The 17,966-nt window shown below is 34.6% G+C and overlaps 1 protein-coding gene across 4 annotated transcripts; it reads left to right on the top strand.

The window, feature by feature from the left end:
• Nucleotides 1-211: 211 nt before the first annotated feature.
• On the top strand, nucleotides 212-15,683 carry ublcp1 (ubiquitin-like domain containing CTD phosphatase 1). Of its 4 annotated transcripts, none has more exons than XM_048165647.1 (12): nucleotides 212-682; nucleotides 1,136-1,145; nucleotides 6,154-6,320; nucleotides 6,663-6,749; nucleotides 6,909-6,990; nucleotides 7,492-7,607; nucleotides 9,126-9,224; nucleotides 9,312-9,349; nucleotides 9,574-9,672; nucleotides 9,754-9,870; nucleotides 11,735-11,862; nucleotides 14,688-15,683. In XM_048165647.1, exons 1-12 carry the CDS (start codon nucleotides 667-669, stop codon nucleotides 14,713-14,715), a joined length of 987 nt encoding a protein of 328 aa, XP_048021604.1. In that variant the 5' UTR covers nucleotides 212-666; the 3' UTR covers nucleotides 14,716-15,683. The 4 variants fall into 4 exon arrangements, with proteins under 4 accessions (XP_048021604.1, XP_048021603.1, XP_048021606.1 ...); XM_048165646.1 differs by having other exon boundaries at nucleotides 214-682; nucleotides 6,663-6,754; nucleotides 6,905-6,990; XM_048165649.1 differs by having other exon boundaries at nucleotides 215-682; nucleotides 1,105-1,145; nucleotides 6,663-6,754; nucleotides 6,905-6,990.
• The last annotated feature ends 2,283 nt before the right edge of the window (nucleotides 15,684-17,966 follow it).

Genomic DNA, 17,966 nt, shown 5'->3' with positions numbered 1-17,966 from the left:
CTTACAAACCTTTAAAGAAAGATATAGTTTGAGCAACGAAGTTGTTAATCGATGGTATATGCTTCTGTTGAAGCAATCAGCTTACACTATTTCAACATTTTTTTAATAATCGATAATTATGGTGAGAAACTACATTACCCATGATTCTGCAGAAAAATCTCCACCAATCAGAGAATCCAACAAGCAAATCGCGTCAGCTATATGCTTAAGTATTTGTACATATATGCAATTTTGGAATACATTTTTATATCTACAAATTAATGGGGAAAATATTTCCGGAACCAAAACCGATATAACAAAAGTGGTCGGGCACTGTTGCACGCAAACCAATCGAGTCGCTTTTTTAGTCGGTTCCTTTAAGTGAACTGTTTGAAAGAACCGATTCGCGCATTCGAACTCACTGCCGCTCACAAACACAAAAACTCCCCGAAAATGCGTTTATTTTGTCGCCATATCGTAAATTCAAACCCAATACGTTAAATACAAATAATGTCTATATTTAAAAAGAAAAGAAAAAAGATTATTAAGAAAGCAAAAATAGCATTCTATCTACTTTTTAACAGCAGGTGGCAGTAGGCGCAGCAGTCAGGCCGTCAAAAGCAGAGAGACTGAGAAGAAGAACAAAGCAAATCTAGTGGTACCTGCAGTATTCAGTTTGAGCTTTGAATGAACTGGATCTTATGTACGTGAGAAACCTCTCTATTCTTTTTGTCTGTTTAGTATAACGTTAGATCATTTAGATTGAATTAATTTATAAGTCAATGGCGTGATTACGATTATCAGATCAGATCTCATTGTTGCATTACATGCAAAATAACTTAATGAGTTAAATGCTAATGAAGCTAATGCATGCTTGTTCACTAATGCAATATGCCAGATCAATCCATCCTTAATCGAGGTCTTTAATAAAAAGAATTGCAAAACAAATAAATCAACTAGTTAGTTACTTTTTTACAAACACTTAGAGATGTAATAATGCTCTGTGATCATCATGCCATATGTTTAGCTTATATTTTCTTAGATTGTATTTTTTTAGTTGAGGTTGTTATTTGCATTTTTTACAGTGATGTAGCACCTGACCCATTTGTCTTGTGTATTGACCAGTGGAAATCTTCTGTTGCTGATGTTGGTGTAGCGTTGCCAAGGTAACATTTCCAGAGGTTGGACAATGAAACTGAAACTCTGGAGTGTTGGAGGTTTCACACCTGTATATGCCTGGTGGCCAATCTTCACTGATTTTACATTTAGCAGATTGTGAAGGTTGAATTAGCAGAGCAATAGCATAGCTATACATAAAATACTGAAATCCACACAACATAATGGGAAACATATCAGAGTTTTACCTCGACTCTCCTGTTTCCACCAAAACTGTTCATCTGAGCTCCAAAGAGTCAATATATTCATGGTTGGGCTACTATAGCCAAACCTTTGGTCAATCATGCCAGTGCCAAATGTTGGTTTCACTGGTGCCAACAGTGCAAATCTTGGGCTGTGGGCAATGTGAAACATGTTTTGTTCTCAGAGTTCACCTTCACTGTCTCTCCCACATCTGTGAGAGTTACGGTGTGGAAGGGTTTAAAGCTTAAAGGGTTAGTTGTTAGTTAAAAAAGAAAATTGTCATCATTTACTCACCCTCATGTCATTACAAACCTGTAAGACTTTCATTCATCTTTGAAACAATTTCTGTCCCTCCATTGACAGTCTAAGCGACTACCACTTTGACACGTCAAAAAGAGATCATAAAACATATTCATATGAATTGAGCGGTTTAGTCCAAATTTTCTGAAGAGACACAATCACTTTATATGATGAACAGATTGAATTTAGACTCACATGCGAGAACCAGTGATGTTCATTCTTGTGTGTTAAGGCCAAAGTATACTTCACTTTTTACTAGGGCTGCACTCGACTGAAGATTTTCTAGTCGACTAGTAGTCGTTCATTTAAGCCATTAGTCGATTAATCACGTGTTTGTTAATAAGCTATAGACCATAATAATGAGCTTTTATTTGCCTATATATAATAAATAGTCTAATCAGCACTCAAGCGCAGACATGATTAAGAGTGTGTCGTAAACATTTTAATAATTTATTGTTTTCTTTGTTTTCAGCTGCAGAAATTAAAGGGTGAGTTCAAGGAAAATTCTATCATTAATTACTCACCCTTGTGTCATTTCGCACCCATAAGACCTTCGTTCATCTTCAGAAAAGAAATTAAGATATTTCTGATGAAATCCGATGGCTCAGTGAGGCCTGCATCGCCAGCAAGACAATTAACACTTTTAAAGACGTATTTAAAACAGGTCATGTGACTACAGTGGTTCAACCTTAATGTTATAAAGTGATGAGAATACTTTTTGTGCACCAAAAAAACAGAATAACTTTATTCAACAATATCTATTGATGGTTCGGAGCGTGTATCAAACTGCCAAAGTCACGTGAAGCATTGAAATTTTGAAACACTTATGACATAACGAAGCCTCGTTTACTGAAATCTTGTGACTTTCACGATCCAAACCACTGATTTGAAACAAAATATTCGTAAAGCTTCAAAGCTTCATGAAGCAGTGTTTTGAAATCGACCATCACTAGATATTGTTGAATAAAGTCATTATTTTGTTTTGTTTTTTTTGGCGCACAAAAAGTATTCTCGTTGCTTTATAATATTAAGGTTGAACCACTGTAGTCACATGAACTGTTTTAAATACGTCTTTAGTAGCTTTCTGGGCAGTGTTAATTGTCTCACTGGCGATTTAAAAAAAAAAAAAAAAAAAAAAAAAAAATCAGGTAGATCGATTTGGCAATATAGCGGGTGTATGATGTATGTTATGATAAACTATATGCCTTTCTCCACTGACGTTAAGGTGTTCAAAGCGTTTCTAAGGATACTGATTGTTAAAAGGCAGCTGTCTGATTCACGAATGGGAACATGGTTTGTGTAACATTAGCAACACATTATTAGCTGTTTGATAATGTAGTCAAACAAAAGGCTAATCATATTAATTACCATTATGTGTCTGGCGTTGTAAAAAGCGATAGCATTGTGCAGCATTTACCTCAGTAAGTTCACCGAGTGGATCTATTGAGCTTGTGCGAGTGAGTTTAGGCGGGGCTAATTAATATATTCATATCCACATATAATAAATAAGGCAAGAGTGTAGAATTACATTCAAGCTATTTTAAAGGATTAGTCCATTTTCAAATAAAATTTTCCAGATAATTTACTCACCCCCATGTCATTCAAGATGTTCATGTCTTTCTTTCTTCAGTCGAAAAGAAATTAAGGTTCTTGATGAAAACATTCCAGGATTATTCTCCTTATAATGGACTTCAATGGGCACCAAATGGTTGAAGGTCAAAATTACAGTTTTAGTGCAGCTTCAGAGCTTTAAACGATACCAGACGAGGAATAAGGGTCTTATCTGGCCAAACGATCGGTCATTTTCTAAAAAAATGTAAATGTATATGCTTTATATAAACAAATGATCGCCTTCCAAGTGCTTCTGCCAAAACCGCACTTTTGTATTCTTCATAAAGCTTACTCTGTATGTCCTACACCTTCCCTATTCTACTAATGGGACGAGCGCAGCACCAATTACATTTTTTCCATAAGTAATAGGGAAGGCGGACATGCAGCGTAAGCTTTTTGAAGAATACTGAAAGCGGAAGCACATACAAAGGCGATCATTTGTTTATATAAAGCATACACATTTACTTTTTTTTTTTTTTTTTTTTAGAAAATGACCGATCGTTTCGCTAGATAAGACCCTTATTCCTCGTCTGGTATCGTTTAAAGCCCTTTGAAGCTGCACTGAAATAGTCCTGGAGAATAATCCTGGAATTTTTTCATCAAAAACCTTAATTTCTTTTCGACTGAAGAAAGAAGGACATGAACATCTTTGATGACATGGGGGTGAGTAAATTATCAGGAAAATTTTATTTGAAAGTGAACTAATCCTTTAAGACATGAAGATTTTTTTTACAGGAAAAATTGTTTAAATGTGTCATTATGGTGATCAAAGGTGAGTTTTAATGGATAAAATTATTGATTACAGGGGGACTTTAAAGATTTATTAACATTACTGTAGTATGAAGTAGGGCTGGGCTATATATCGCATGCGATTGTCACGCGCATTTCGTCAGTAAAGCCGGTTCCCTGATTGCCGCTAAATCACCATCACCTGCTTTCAAATGGAGCGGCATTTAATAGACAGAGCAGTTGATCACTAGCCTGACTTCGTCATACTCATATTCTAGGCAGAATGTGAGTCTGATACTGCTCCATTGCACTTGAATTATGGGGCGTGTCTTAACCGAACCAGTAAAAAAAAAAACTCTGCACTCAATTGGATAGACCTACAACCAATCAGAGCAACGCAGTAAGTGACATATGTTGAACTTGTACTTAAACTTTTGCCGAATCCCGTTGGAAGGACGGCAAACACATCTTTCCCATCAACAAATGCCTTGATTGCGGTTCTTTGTTCGTCTTTTAAAATTAATGCGCTGTCGATTTCTTTTATTACAGACGTGATAGCAGAATCTAAACATCTTACTTCTCCAGCTGCAGTCATCGTTGGTGAAAACCAATTCAACCCAAGCGCTCTTTGATGACGTGGGTGGTTACATAACCGCAGATAGCCTGTCCATCATCGATTAAAGCCCGCCCTGGCAATTTGATTGGCTCGGCCTTCTGGGAGCCGAGCATAATTACTCCACAATGGATCGAGTCCAGACCGAACTTCCCGTCCAAAAAATGTTGTGGGCGGGGTTCGGGCTGGCACCCAGGCTAGTAGATCACTGACAAGCTACGCAATATCGCGTTCATTATCGAAGGCGATTCATCTGCGATAATGAATGCGATATTGCGTAGCTTGTCAGTGATCTACGGTTCTGTCTATTAAATGGTGCTCCATTTGAAAGCAGGTGATGGTGATTTAGTGGCAATCAGGGAACCGGCTTTACTGACGAAATGCGCGTGACAATCTCATGCGATATATCGCCCAGCCCTAGTATGAAGCAGGTTGTGGCTGAAAACCATTGGAGCGTAACGAGGCTGCTGGAGTGATTGCTAATGAGAGACACGCGCGACATGTCTCGAGAGCAGTGGAGCTTTTATTATGCCGCAGACGAGCACTTCCCTCATTTTTACAACTCTATCATGAAAGAATACAAAGATATTTATATGGGTTGTGATTTGTCACAATGCGCATGCGCCGAACACCGGTGTACGCATATGAGGCAAGTGAAGTATACTTTGCAAGGCTGTGCATTCGACTGTACGTGTAAAAAAAGGAAGTATACGTTCTGCTTTACGCAAGAGCCAATGAGGTTTGTTCTCACGTGTCAAGCAGGTTCAGTTGAGCTTCTGTTTATGTTTGCTGATCAATGTGAATAAAATCCTAAATTAAATCTGTTCATCATATAAAGCGATCGTGTCTCTTCAGAAAATTTGGACTAATCTGCTCAATTCATATGGATTATTTTTACGATCTCTTTATGAACCTTTTGAAGCGTCAAAGTGTCAGTTGTGTAGCTGTCTATGGAGGGACTGAAAGCGCTCCGATTTCATTAAAAATATCTTAATTTGTGTTTCTGAAGATGAACGAAAGTCTTACGGGTTTGGTCTTACCCAGACTGTTGCTGCCCAGAATGAAGCACAGGTGTGGATCAGTGATAGTTTGGGCTGCAATATCATGGCATTCCCTACTGTGCTTGATGGCAAGGACTAGCGAAACATTTTGGAGGACCAGGTGCACCCAGTGGTTCAAAATTTGTACCCTGAAGGGGGTGCCGTGTATCAGCATTATAATGCACCAATACACACAGCAAGACTTGTGACAGAATGGTTTGATGAATGTAAAAATGAAGTTTACATTCCCATGGCCTGTACAGACACCAGATCTAAATATTTTTGAGCCATTTTGGGGTGTTTTGTCATTCCCAAGATGAATTGATGCTGTATTGGCCTCAAAAGGAGGCCCTACACCATACTAATAAATTATTGTGGTCTAAAACCAGCTTTTTCAGTTTTATTGTCCAACCCCTGTATATGCTGATGCACTCCATAAAGTGTTTCTGACAGGCTGGCAGTTTATTTGATTTCAAAAATCATTACAAAGATGAGCAAATAACACAAAACTACCTTTCACAGCTCGTCCACCAGCATGTCTGTTTCAGTTATTATCAAGTGGGGTGGGCAGGAGTACTCCATTAGCACACTGTCTGAGGAGGACACCGTCTTGGATCTGAAACAGTCCATTAAATCACTCACGGGAGTTCTTCCAGAACGACAAAAGCTCCTGGGGTTGAAAGTGAAAGGTGAGCGACATTAAAAACAGAAACTCTCGCCCGATTTTACAGACAAGGCTTAAGCCTAGTCCCAGACTAAATGCATGTTGAGCTGTTTTAACTGAAAGCAACTTGCACTGACCTGTCTTGATATTGATAGGTCTTTGCCATTGTTTTGTCTCAGGATGCACACCAGTAATGTTTTTTTTTTTTTTTCTAAGCCATGTTTATAAAAGCTACCTAAATGTCCTAATTGAACTAAGGCCTAATTCTGGCTTAATCTAAGCCTTGTCTGTGAAACCAGGCATATATCTGATACAAAATATGCAAAGTTAAAAAAATAAATGTTGTTTAACTTTCTTCTTTTGTCAGGTAAACCAGCAGATGACGATGTCAAACTGGGTGACTTGAAGTTGAAGCCCAATACCAAAATTATGATGATGGGCACCAGAGAGGAAAGTTTGGTTGGTAATATTATTGAGTTGGGGGGGTAGTGTATGTGTAATTTGTGGTGGTTATACAATTGTTTTATGATTTTATGTTATGTTATTTCAAGTACATTTTGCTCTTTGTACAATGCAAAATCTCATAACCTTTGAGTTAACGTTCCATAGGAAGATGTCTTGGCACCTCCACCAGAAAATGATGATGTGGTCAATGACTTTGACATTGAAGAGGAAGTGACTGAGGTTGAAAACAGGCCAGTGAAACCCAGTTATTTATTCATTTATTCCACATTCAAAAGTTGGGGGTCAGTACTTTTATTCAGTAAGTATGCATTAAATTGATCAAAGAGGCTGTAAAGACATTTTTGATATTACACATTTTCAAATAAATGCTGTTTATTTGAAGCTTTTTTTCATGAAAGCATCCTGAAAAAATTAAGCATCACCGTTTCCATAAAAATATTAATGTATAATAAATGTTTCTTGAGCAGCAAACTGCATATTAGAATGATTTCTGAAGGATCGTGTGACACTGAAGACTGGAGTAATGATGCAGGAAATAAATAAATGCAATTTTTGTTAGCATAAGAGACTTTGAAATTAATTTTAAAAAATCTTACAGACCCCAAACATACTTGTATATGTTTACTAATAAACATTTACTTTTTCTTGTGCCACTATCATACATTTGGAAACAAGTTTATTTATCCAATTTTTCTGATTCAATGTTTTGTATTTGTCTTCCTTTCATACAGAGAGGAGAATTTGGCCAAGATAGCTCGTCGAGTGAAAGATTATAAAGTTGACGAGTTAAATCCCCCAAGACCAGGGAAAAGATTGCTCGTTCTAGATATTGACTATACGCTCTTTGGTGAGTCTTGCATCTGATACTGTATATAGTACTGAGTAAATCCATCTAGCCAATAGCAAGCATTCAAGTTGTCATGAAATCAAAATTGTTTTTTATATATATATATATATATATATATATATATATATATATATATATATATATATATATATATATATATATATATATATATATATATGCAATTTTGCGGTATTTATTTTTAATTAATGTACCCTTGTTACCGATAGCCTCGTGGTCAGCGCACTGACATAGTGCCTTTGTGCTTCGGGCGGCCCGAGTCCCTGATCCCACCCCCCTCTCTCTCTCCCACATTGCTTCCTGTCCACTCTATCCACCTTATTACCACGCCCCATGACGCTTTGCAAATTATGGGTGTAACTTCCGTTAAGCTGTAAACAGTCAGTGAAAGGCTCGCTCTATGAATGCAATAATGTTTTATTTTAAACTTGGTATAATGAGATGACATTATTCTACTCGCCCTTCAACAAACAAACACTTAAAGGACATTTAAAAGTGTAAAAGCATCAACAAGGTACTTTCAACAGGCCATGAAAAAGCTTGATTCTTTCCACAGCAATAACGGACGGGTTAATATAACTATAGTGATACATATCTGTATTATGTAGTATACGTTGCCTTAATAAAAAATGTTCACGAACTTCAGCATTGCGTGATACTATTTCAAAGTGATTTCTGTAATTTTTAGAGAAAATAAATTGTATTTACCTATGAAAACAAACCTGGAAAGAGACGTGAGGCTTTGAAGAGAAAAACGAGATTCTTCGTGCATTCCAGTGAATTATTAATGGGATATATCGTAAATTATATCGGGAGAACAGACCACAAATGTGCAGTATATGTTGTCCTTTTTCATACTATTACAATGGAAGCCAAAGGGACAAATGAAATTAATCACGAGGATAGAAAGCAGCGACTAAAAAGATCTCTTGCCATAGATATTCTTCTTATAACATGTCACGTTAAAATACTAAGTGTTACGTTATTCTCATGATGTCTGAAAATAAATCATGAAAGAAAAATTGACAGCTCATTCAGTCAAACTGGCGGATAAGCTTTATTTGTAGGGCAACCTTATGATTTGAAACGATTCATTTCAGTCTTTTTAAATGGAAGTTCTTCAAACCGGAAGTTCCACCCATAATTCAAAATGCAGTAGGCTTGTCAGAAATAAGGTGGATACTATCCTATCATAATAAAGACAAAAATTGCCAAAAACAAATCCTTAAAAAACCCTTGCAGCAACATCTCTTATCTGATGACGTGTTTACTGGCATGAGGGCGGGGCACCTGTCACTCACATGACATCACAGCAGTGGCAAACCACAACTATTCAGTTAATTCCCCATTGACAAAATCCAAATCCCGCCCTACATTTTGTGTAGTTCGAGGAGTTGTTTCATTTGAATATATGTCACAATAGAGAAGAAAAGACAATTGCAACTGTGTGTTTACGTATATGCATATGCATTTTTTTTTTTTCTCTCTCTTTAAATGTAGATCATAAGTCATGCGCAGAGACGGGTCAGGAGCTGATGAGACCGTACTTGCACGAGTTTCTTACATCAGCATACGAGGACTATGATATTGTCATCTGGTGTAAGTATCCATTTAGTCAAGATTTGCAGATTCTTTTCAAGACGCTCAAGCACTCAGATCTTTTGTTTCTCTTTCATTCCTTTTCAGCTGCAACAAGTATGAAGTGGATTGATGCTAAAATGAAAGTAGGTCCTTGTTGTTTTGTTTTCCACATTAGAATAGAAGCCTTCAATCATAAAGCTTTTATATATGCTGATGTGCTAAAAGTGTATTCCACTGAAATGTGCAGTTTTCCCTCAAGTGTTGAATGTGCCTCAGGTTATGATGGTACTCTAGTGATAAATAGTTAAACAAACCCTACGGCCCCCATTACTGGCATTAACATATTGCTATAACTGTGGTCTTTTAGGAGCTGGGGGTGACGGACAACCCAAACTACAAGATCACCTTCATGTTGGACAGTGCAGCCATGATCACTGTGCACACACCTAAAAGAGGAGTTGTAGAGGTCAGACATATTCTAATTAAAATCAACACGTCCTTGTCTCTACGTTCTGTTAGTGCATAATGTCTGCATGTCATGTTTCAGGTGAAGCCTTTGGGAGTCATATGGGGTAAATATAGTGAGTTCTACGACCGGAAGAACACTATTATGTTTGATGACATTGGAAGAAACTTCCTCATGAATCCACAGAATGGACTGAAGGTATGCTACAGTTTATTTCTGATTTAAGTAGGGAATTAATTGGAAATATTTACAGCACATATCCTGTGCAGTGAAGTCTGTGATTGTTCTAGGAATTTGCTTTGACCTTTTCGAACTTTATGGAAGATGCTTCTTTGCAAGATATTTGACAGCAAGCACAATATGGCTGTCTCTGGCACATATATAAGTGCAGTGCTGGGTAGTAACTGATTACATATAATCTGGATTACGTAAAATACTCGCAATCAGACTACAGTTACTATTTTATTGATTACATGATTGCATATTATTCACACAACTTTTTCATGTTTTAAATTTTCCTTTCTATAAAAAGCATATACATTCAGAAAGTCTTCTAGTTTTGTGAAATTGCACACACAGAGTGGCCACTAGTCAGGTGGCTATAATTATATTCAAAATTTAGGGGGCCACGATGCATTTGACCACTGGATTTACAGAAATCATTTCACTTTTAAAGGATTAGTCCACTTTTAAATACACTTTTCCTGATAATTTACTCACCCCCGTGTCATCCAAGATGTTCATGTCTTTCTTTCGTCAGTCGAAAAGAAATGAAGGTTTTTGAGGAAAACATTCCAGGATTTTTCTCCATAAAGTGGATTTCAATGGCTACCAACAGGTTGAAGGTCCAAATTACAGTTTCAATCGGTCATTTTCGAAAAAAATACAACCGTTTATGCTTTATAAACAAAATATCGCCTTGAACGTACTTTCCGCTTCCGCATTCTTCATAACGCTTACGCTGAATGTTCTACACCTTTCCTATTCTACTTACGGAAAAAAACGAAACTGGCGCCGCGTTCGTTCCGTAAGTAGAATAGGGAAGGTGTAAAACATTCAGCGTAAACGTTATGAAGAATGCGGAAACGGAAAGTACGTTCAAGGCGATATTTTTTTTATAAAGCATAAACGGTTGTATTTTTTTCGAAAATGACCGATCGTTTCGCTGGATAAGACCCTTATTCCTCGTTTGGTATCGCTTAAAGCCCTTTGAAGCTGCACTGAAACTGTCATTTTGACCTTCAACCGTTTGGTGCCCATTGAAGTCCACTATAAGGAGAAAAATCATGGAATGTTTACATCAAAAACCTTCATTTCTTTTCGACTGACGAAAGAAAGACATGAACATCTTGGATGACATGGTGGTGAGTAAATTTATCAGGAAAAGCGTATTTAAAAGTGGACTAATCCTTTAAGGAGTGTTTTCTTAACATTGCAACATTGCATATGTAATCAACACATTATTAATTGAAATAACACTCAGTATGTCATTTAACCATGTATTACTGTCTTTTGAAGGCTTTTGTCTTTCATACCCATTTTTATTATTTTAAAATTATTTATTTTAATTTACTTTTTTTTTTTATGATTTATTTAAAAACTGACGTAATGTTTAATGCACTTCATGTTCTTGATGACAAAGAATGGAATACATTTTCTTTCTCTTTGTAGTTTTATATTAATATAGTAAGATTATCCTATTCAATTCAATGTGATAAACGAGTTAGGTCAAAAGTAATTAAAAAGTAGTCAGATTATATTACCTAATATGTGTAATGTAATCGATTACATTACTACTAACTACAATTTTTGTCATGTAATTTGGAATTAGTAACCAACTACAATTGGTAAGTAATCGACCCAGCAGCTGCAGTTAAAAATTAAATCCAGAATCAAAAGTGAAAATCTTCAGAATCATTTCAGTATCAGAGAATGTTTTTTTTTTTTTTTACTCCCACCACTAGCATTGCGTCTAATAAATGTCTGTTATTTTCGTGCCTGCTTTATAAGAAACTGTATTAAATGGTTTTAAAATTTCTTCTTCTCCATGTATTGATCACAGATCAGACCGTTCATGAAGGCACACTTAAACCGTGAGAAAGACAAAGAGCTCTACAAGCTGTCTCTGTATCTGAAGGAAATCGCTAAACTGGAAGACTTCTCAGGTCTCAACCACAAGCACTGGGAAAGGTGAAGCAAAGAAAATACTGTATTCACTATATAAATAATTCACAAACACAGAAAATAAAAGCTACAAATGAGATCTGAGAAACGAGGAGAGATGTAGAGTGTTGACTTTTTATGATTCTTATGCTGCAATGCCATAAGGTGAAATTGTATTATTTATAAATATTGATTTTCTTGTTTAATGTGTATGTATGTATGTGTTAAATATTACAATTTAAAATAACTGTTTTCTATTTGAATATATTATAAAATGCTATTTATTCTTGATCAAAGCTGATCATTACTCCAGTCTTCAGTGTCACATGATCCTTCAGAAATCATTCTAATATGATTTGCTGCTCAAGAAACATTTATCATCAATGTTTTTTTTTTTTTTTTTTTTTTTTTTTTTTTATAGAAAGTTCAAAAAACAGCATTTATCTGAAATAGAAAGCTTTTGTAACCACACTACCGTTCAAAAGTTTGGGGTCAGTAAGATTTAGTTTGTTTATGTGTTTGGAAAGAAATTAATACTTTTATTCAGCAAGGATGCATTAAATTGATCAAAAGTGACAGTAAAGACATTTATAATGTTACAAAATATTTTATATGACGACTGAGTACAAAACTACATCCCACATCAAAACTGAATTGCAAGGTGATCTATTCACTAATTGTCAAGAGTGCTTGTTCTAAAGGAAATGCATCATTTTTATACAGTTATTGTTTAAGTCAAGGCGAAAACGGTATGTTCGTCAGCAATTTGTTTCCATAGCACATCAACACAAAATTTTAAAGGATTAGTTCATTTTAAAATTTACCCCATGATTTACTCACTCTCAAGCCATCCTAGGTGTGTATGACTTTCTTCTTTCTGATGAACACAATCAGAGTTAGATTAATAATCACCCTGATGCTTCTAAGCTTTGTAATGGCAGTGCACGGCAACCACCTGTTTGGATGCACTTTCTTGAGTTTCATCCATCATAAACGTACTCCACACGGCTCCGGGGGATTAAAGGGATAGTTCACCCAAAAATGAAAGTTCTTTCATCATTTACTCACCCTCAAGTTGTTCCAAATCTGTATAAATTTCTTTGTTCTGTTGAACACAAAGGAAGATATTTTGAAGAAAGTTAGTAACCAGGCCACAAGCAAGTTATTTTAGAAAGTCAAAAGTCAAAAAATAAATAAATAAATAAATCCAGCATAAATCTGAATATTTCCACACATAAATGAAGGCCTGGTACTAGAGCACAAATGTAATGTGGAACGAACATGATCACACAAACGCATACACTCCTGTTCATATCTGCTTATTGCTGTTTTTTTTTTTATTATTATTTAAAATTAATTTCTTATTCTAATTATTGAATTCACAAGCAAGTCTTGTCTATTAGTGGCAACTAATGTGGCATTATTGCAAAAACAAGACACTTTAAAAGACCAAACAAAAAATTCTAAATTTTGACAAAAAATACTGATTTAATGTATTTTGTAATATATACAGTACAGTCCAAAAGTTTGGAACCACTAAGATTTTTAATGTTTTTAAAAGAAGTTTCGTCTGCTCACCAAGGCTACATTTATTTAATTAAAAATACAGTAAAAACAGTAATATTGTGAAATATTATTACAATTTAAAATAACTGTTTTCTATTTGAATATATTTCACAAAGTAATTTATTCCTGTGATGGCAAAGCTGAATTTTCAGCATCATTACTCCAGTCTTCAGTGTCACATGATCCTTCAGAAATCATTCTAATATGCTGATCTGCTGCTCAAGAAACATTTAATGTGTACAATTGTACAAAATATTTGTGTACAATATTCTTGTTCAGGATTATTTGATGAATAGAAAGTTCAAAAGAACAGTGTTTATCTGAAATCTAATCTTTTGTAACATTATAAATGTCTTTACTGCCACTTTTGATTGATTTAATGCATCCTTGCTGAATAAAAGTGTTCATTTCTTTAATTTCTTTTCAAAAAAATAAAAATAAAAATTCTTACTGACCCCAAACTTTTGAACGGTAGTGTATAATGCTACAGAAGCTTTGTATTTCAGATAAATGCTGTTCTTTTGAACTTTCTATTCATCAAGGAATCCTGAAAAAAAAAAAGTACACAACTGTTTTCAACATTGAAAATAATCATAAATGTTTATTGAGCAGCAATCAGCATATTAGAATGACATGATGATGATCATGTGACACTGAAGACTGGAGTAACGATGCTGAAAATTCAGCTTTGCATCACAGGAATAAATTACTTTGTCAAATATATTTAAATAGTACACAGTTATTTTAAATTGTAATAATATTTCACAATATTACTGTTTTTTACTGTATTTTTAATTAAATAAATATAGCCTTGGTGAGCAGACGAAACTTCTTTTAAAAACATTAAAAATCTTAGTGGTTCCAAACTTTTGGACTGTGTATATATATATATATATATATATATATATATATTACACACACACACACAAAATATACATCACAACTTTAAAGTTGAAATAAATGAGAAAATACATTTTATTTTTATAAAATTAAAATATTAACAAAAACTATAATAGTATATCAGTGATACTAAAATATCACTGCGATAGACTTCTGTTTAATAATATGAAAAACAAAACCCTTTTTGTCTCTTCATTATTGTGGAAGACGGCAGCATTGAAATGGATTTGAATTAGCAGTATTTGATGGAATAAAACCCTCAAAAGAAAATGTGTGACTAATTGTGATTAATTGGATTCATTAATAAGCATATCATGCAATTAATTTAATAAAATGTGTAATGTAATAATTTTTACAACCCTAATGATTGTGTCCTTGTCCAACAGGTACCTCTCAAAGAGGCAGAATCAATGACCTCTTCAGCACCGAGGAGAAGCTGAGTCTAGAAAGGTTTGGTGCCGGAAACCCCGTCCTCCCCAAACAACTGCTGCTCCACAGATCAGCTTCTCTGGATCTCGCGTCGTTCATCGTACATCTCTTTATAGTCGGTCGTTACTGGAGGACAAAAAAGATTCTAGCACTTGTCCTACTCAAAACACTATTTACCTCAACAGGTCAATGAAAAGCATTCAACAACTAATAGCATCGACTGCATTTAAAGCAAGCATGATGGTCCTCTTACCTCACTTCCTGCCTGACACGCTCTTCTTCCTATAATTGACTTTTTTTTTTCTTTTGGTGGTAAATTGAAATTTGGACATTCTTGATTGAAAGAGAATATGATGCAAATGTAATTCTGTTTTCTGTCCATGAAAAGATTGAAATGTTTACAAGGTGTAAACACTGGCCATGTCTTAAAAGAAGCAATAGTTCAGGGGCTGGCTGTGTAATTCTTTGTCTGAATGGCTTTAAATTCCAAAGAGATGTTATTTCAAGCAGCACAAAAGAGGTTTAGAGATGAACATGCATTTGCAGCTTCATCAGCAGATAAAAACAATTCTCCAAATGAACAGTGATGAACGTTTGTTTACATGCATGTTTTTGTTTTTTAAATGCAAATGTGATGTATGGTTTATGTTCACTAAAGCAGTCACATGACAGGGAGAAAAAGAGGTCATATCAAAGTAGCCTGACAGACTTTTTTTTTTTTTTTTTTTTTTTCCCCATCTACCAAGTCATAACATTGAAGCTTGTTGGTATTTTCCCCCCTTCCGTTTTAAACACAAAGTATGTGTTTAGTTAAGTCATCAAGTTCGGTAGATATTAACTTATGTAAACAGTATTGCATTTTGTGTAACTGCATTTCAGCCGGTACTCAAATGTGGGCATTGGATTTATGTTTGTAGCCTAAATGTAAAATAAACTAAAATGGTTTTACAATAGTTTGGGTGTACTTTGTCTGACGTCAGCCCTCAAGTTTGATTAATGTTTAATACCTCACTTTAAGGAAAAGTTAATACATCAGTCATATATATATATATACAGTACAGTCCAAAAGTTTGGAACCACTAAGATTTTTAATGTTTTTAAAAGAAGTTTCGTCTGCTCACCAAGGCTACATTTATTTAATTAAAAATACAGTAAAAAACAGTAATATTGTGAAATATTATTACAATTTAAAATAACTGTGTACTATTTAAATATATTTGACAAAGTAATTTATTCCTGTGATGGCAAAGCTGAATTTTCAGCATCATTACTCCAGTCTTCAGTGTCACATGATCCTTCAGAAATCATTCTAATATGTTGATCTGCTGCTCAAGAAACATTTAATGTGTACAATTGTACAAAATATTTGTGTACAATATTTTTTTTCAGGATTCTTTGATGAATAGAAAGTTCAAAAGAACAGTGTTTATCTGAAATCTAATCTTTTGTAACATTTCTTTTGTAACATCTTTTGTTGATTGATTTAATGCATCCTTGCTGAATAAAAGTATTCATTTCTTTAATTTCTTTTCAAAAAAATACAAATAAAAATTCTTACTGACCCCAAACTTTTGAACGGTAGTGTATAATGCTACAGAAGCTTTGTATTTCAGATAAATGCTGTTCTTTTGAACTTTCTATTCATCAAGGAATCCTGAAAACTGTTTTCAACATTGAAAATAATCATAAATGTTTATTGAGCAGCAAATCAGCATATTAGAATGATTTCTGAAGGATCATGTGACACTGAAGACTGGAGTAACGATGCTGAAAATTCAGCTTTGCATCACAGAAATAAATTACTTTGTGAAATATATTCAAATAGAAAACAGTTATTTTAAATTGTAATAATATTTCACAATATTACTGTTTTTACTGTATTTTTAATTAAATAAATGTAGCCTTGGTGAGCAGACGAAATTTCTTTTAAAAACATTAAAAATCTTAGTGGTTCCAAACTTTTGGACTGTACTGTATATATATTTTTTTTAAAGAAAAATTACCAGGGATACTAGTCTCTTGAAGGCCTAACTTTTAAGATAGCCTACTTAAATATTTCAAGCCTTAATATGGGGCCTCATTTATAAAATGTTATCTTACATTTGATCTAAGATCATTTCTCAAATTTGTGATTCACAGAACGAAAGTTCCAGTAGTGGTTCATAAATTTAGGTAGGGCAGATTCAGGGTCTTAGTGCTAGTTTATGATGATAATTTTTGTAAGATTTATATGATCACTAAACACATCAGACACTTTTGGCAGAATTGTGTACTTGCGTTCTTTAGCCTGAGGGTGGCGCTCTAATGATGATTGACAGAGCAGTATCCACACAACAAACGCAGAGAATGCCATTTTAGAATTGCTTAATGTAGTATTTATTGCTTCTGAGTGTTGTTTTAGAATATTGCAAGTGATGTAGAAGAGTCTACGAAACGGCGGGTGCCATTTCCACTTTGCAATTTTTTTAAACAAACCTACAACTTCCAAAAGACATATTTTCCCACCTCAGGCACAAAATCTTTATTAATATTATCCTTTTTATTCAGGCAAGGAAGCCATTCTTGTACCACCCCGTCATAGACAATATGTATGCCATTAGAGTAGTAAAACAAGAAATAGATTTTTAGAAATCTAATGTTTTCTTAATAGTAAAATGTCCCTTTTTTGGAAACCATCAATAGAGTGTCTGTAATTTAATAATAAAAAAAAAGATTCTTAGATTTTTAATCTTGAAATATGAATTCAACATTTCAATGGCCTCAATTGTTTGTACTGAAAAAAATTAATTCACTTAAAAAATACAAATAAAGTTACATTTATCTGATTAGTCCACACAACAAGAACATCATTCAACATTAATTTATGTAATATTTCATTTCCTTTCCATAAACTTTTAACAAAACGGGGTGTGACGGGGTGGTTCACTGTGACGGTGGTATGGACAAAGTGTTTCTCTATATGATTTCCTGGTTGTAGCATTATTCATTAAACAGATAGTGAGTGAGTGAGTGAGTGAGTGAGTGAAAGAGATGGTGAGTAATAAGTGAGTGAGTGAGTGAGTGAGTGTTTGGTTCATTCACTCACTCACTCACTCACTCAGTGTTGAAAGGTCTGCGGTTTTAGTATATGTTTGAAAAAAATATATAACTTATTTGGAGGTATTTTAGATGCAAATATCATGTTGGTCAACACAGACGTGAAATTGGCTGTACTGATGAAAAATGATTAAAAATAG

Source organism: Megalobrama amblycephala, linkage group LG18 (assembly GCF_018812025.1).
Source record: "Megalobrama amblycephala isolate DHTTF-2021 linkage group LG18, ASM1881202v1, whole genome shotgun sequence".
Lineage (NCBI taxonomy): Eukaryota > Metazoa > Chordata > Actinopteri > Cypriniformes > Xenocyprididae > Megalobrama > Megalobrama amblycephala.
The sequence above is the reverse complement of the archived record's forward strand: the minus strand, read 5'-3'. Positions and strand labels throughout refer to the sequence as shown.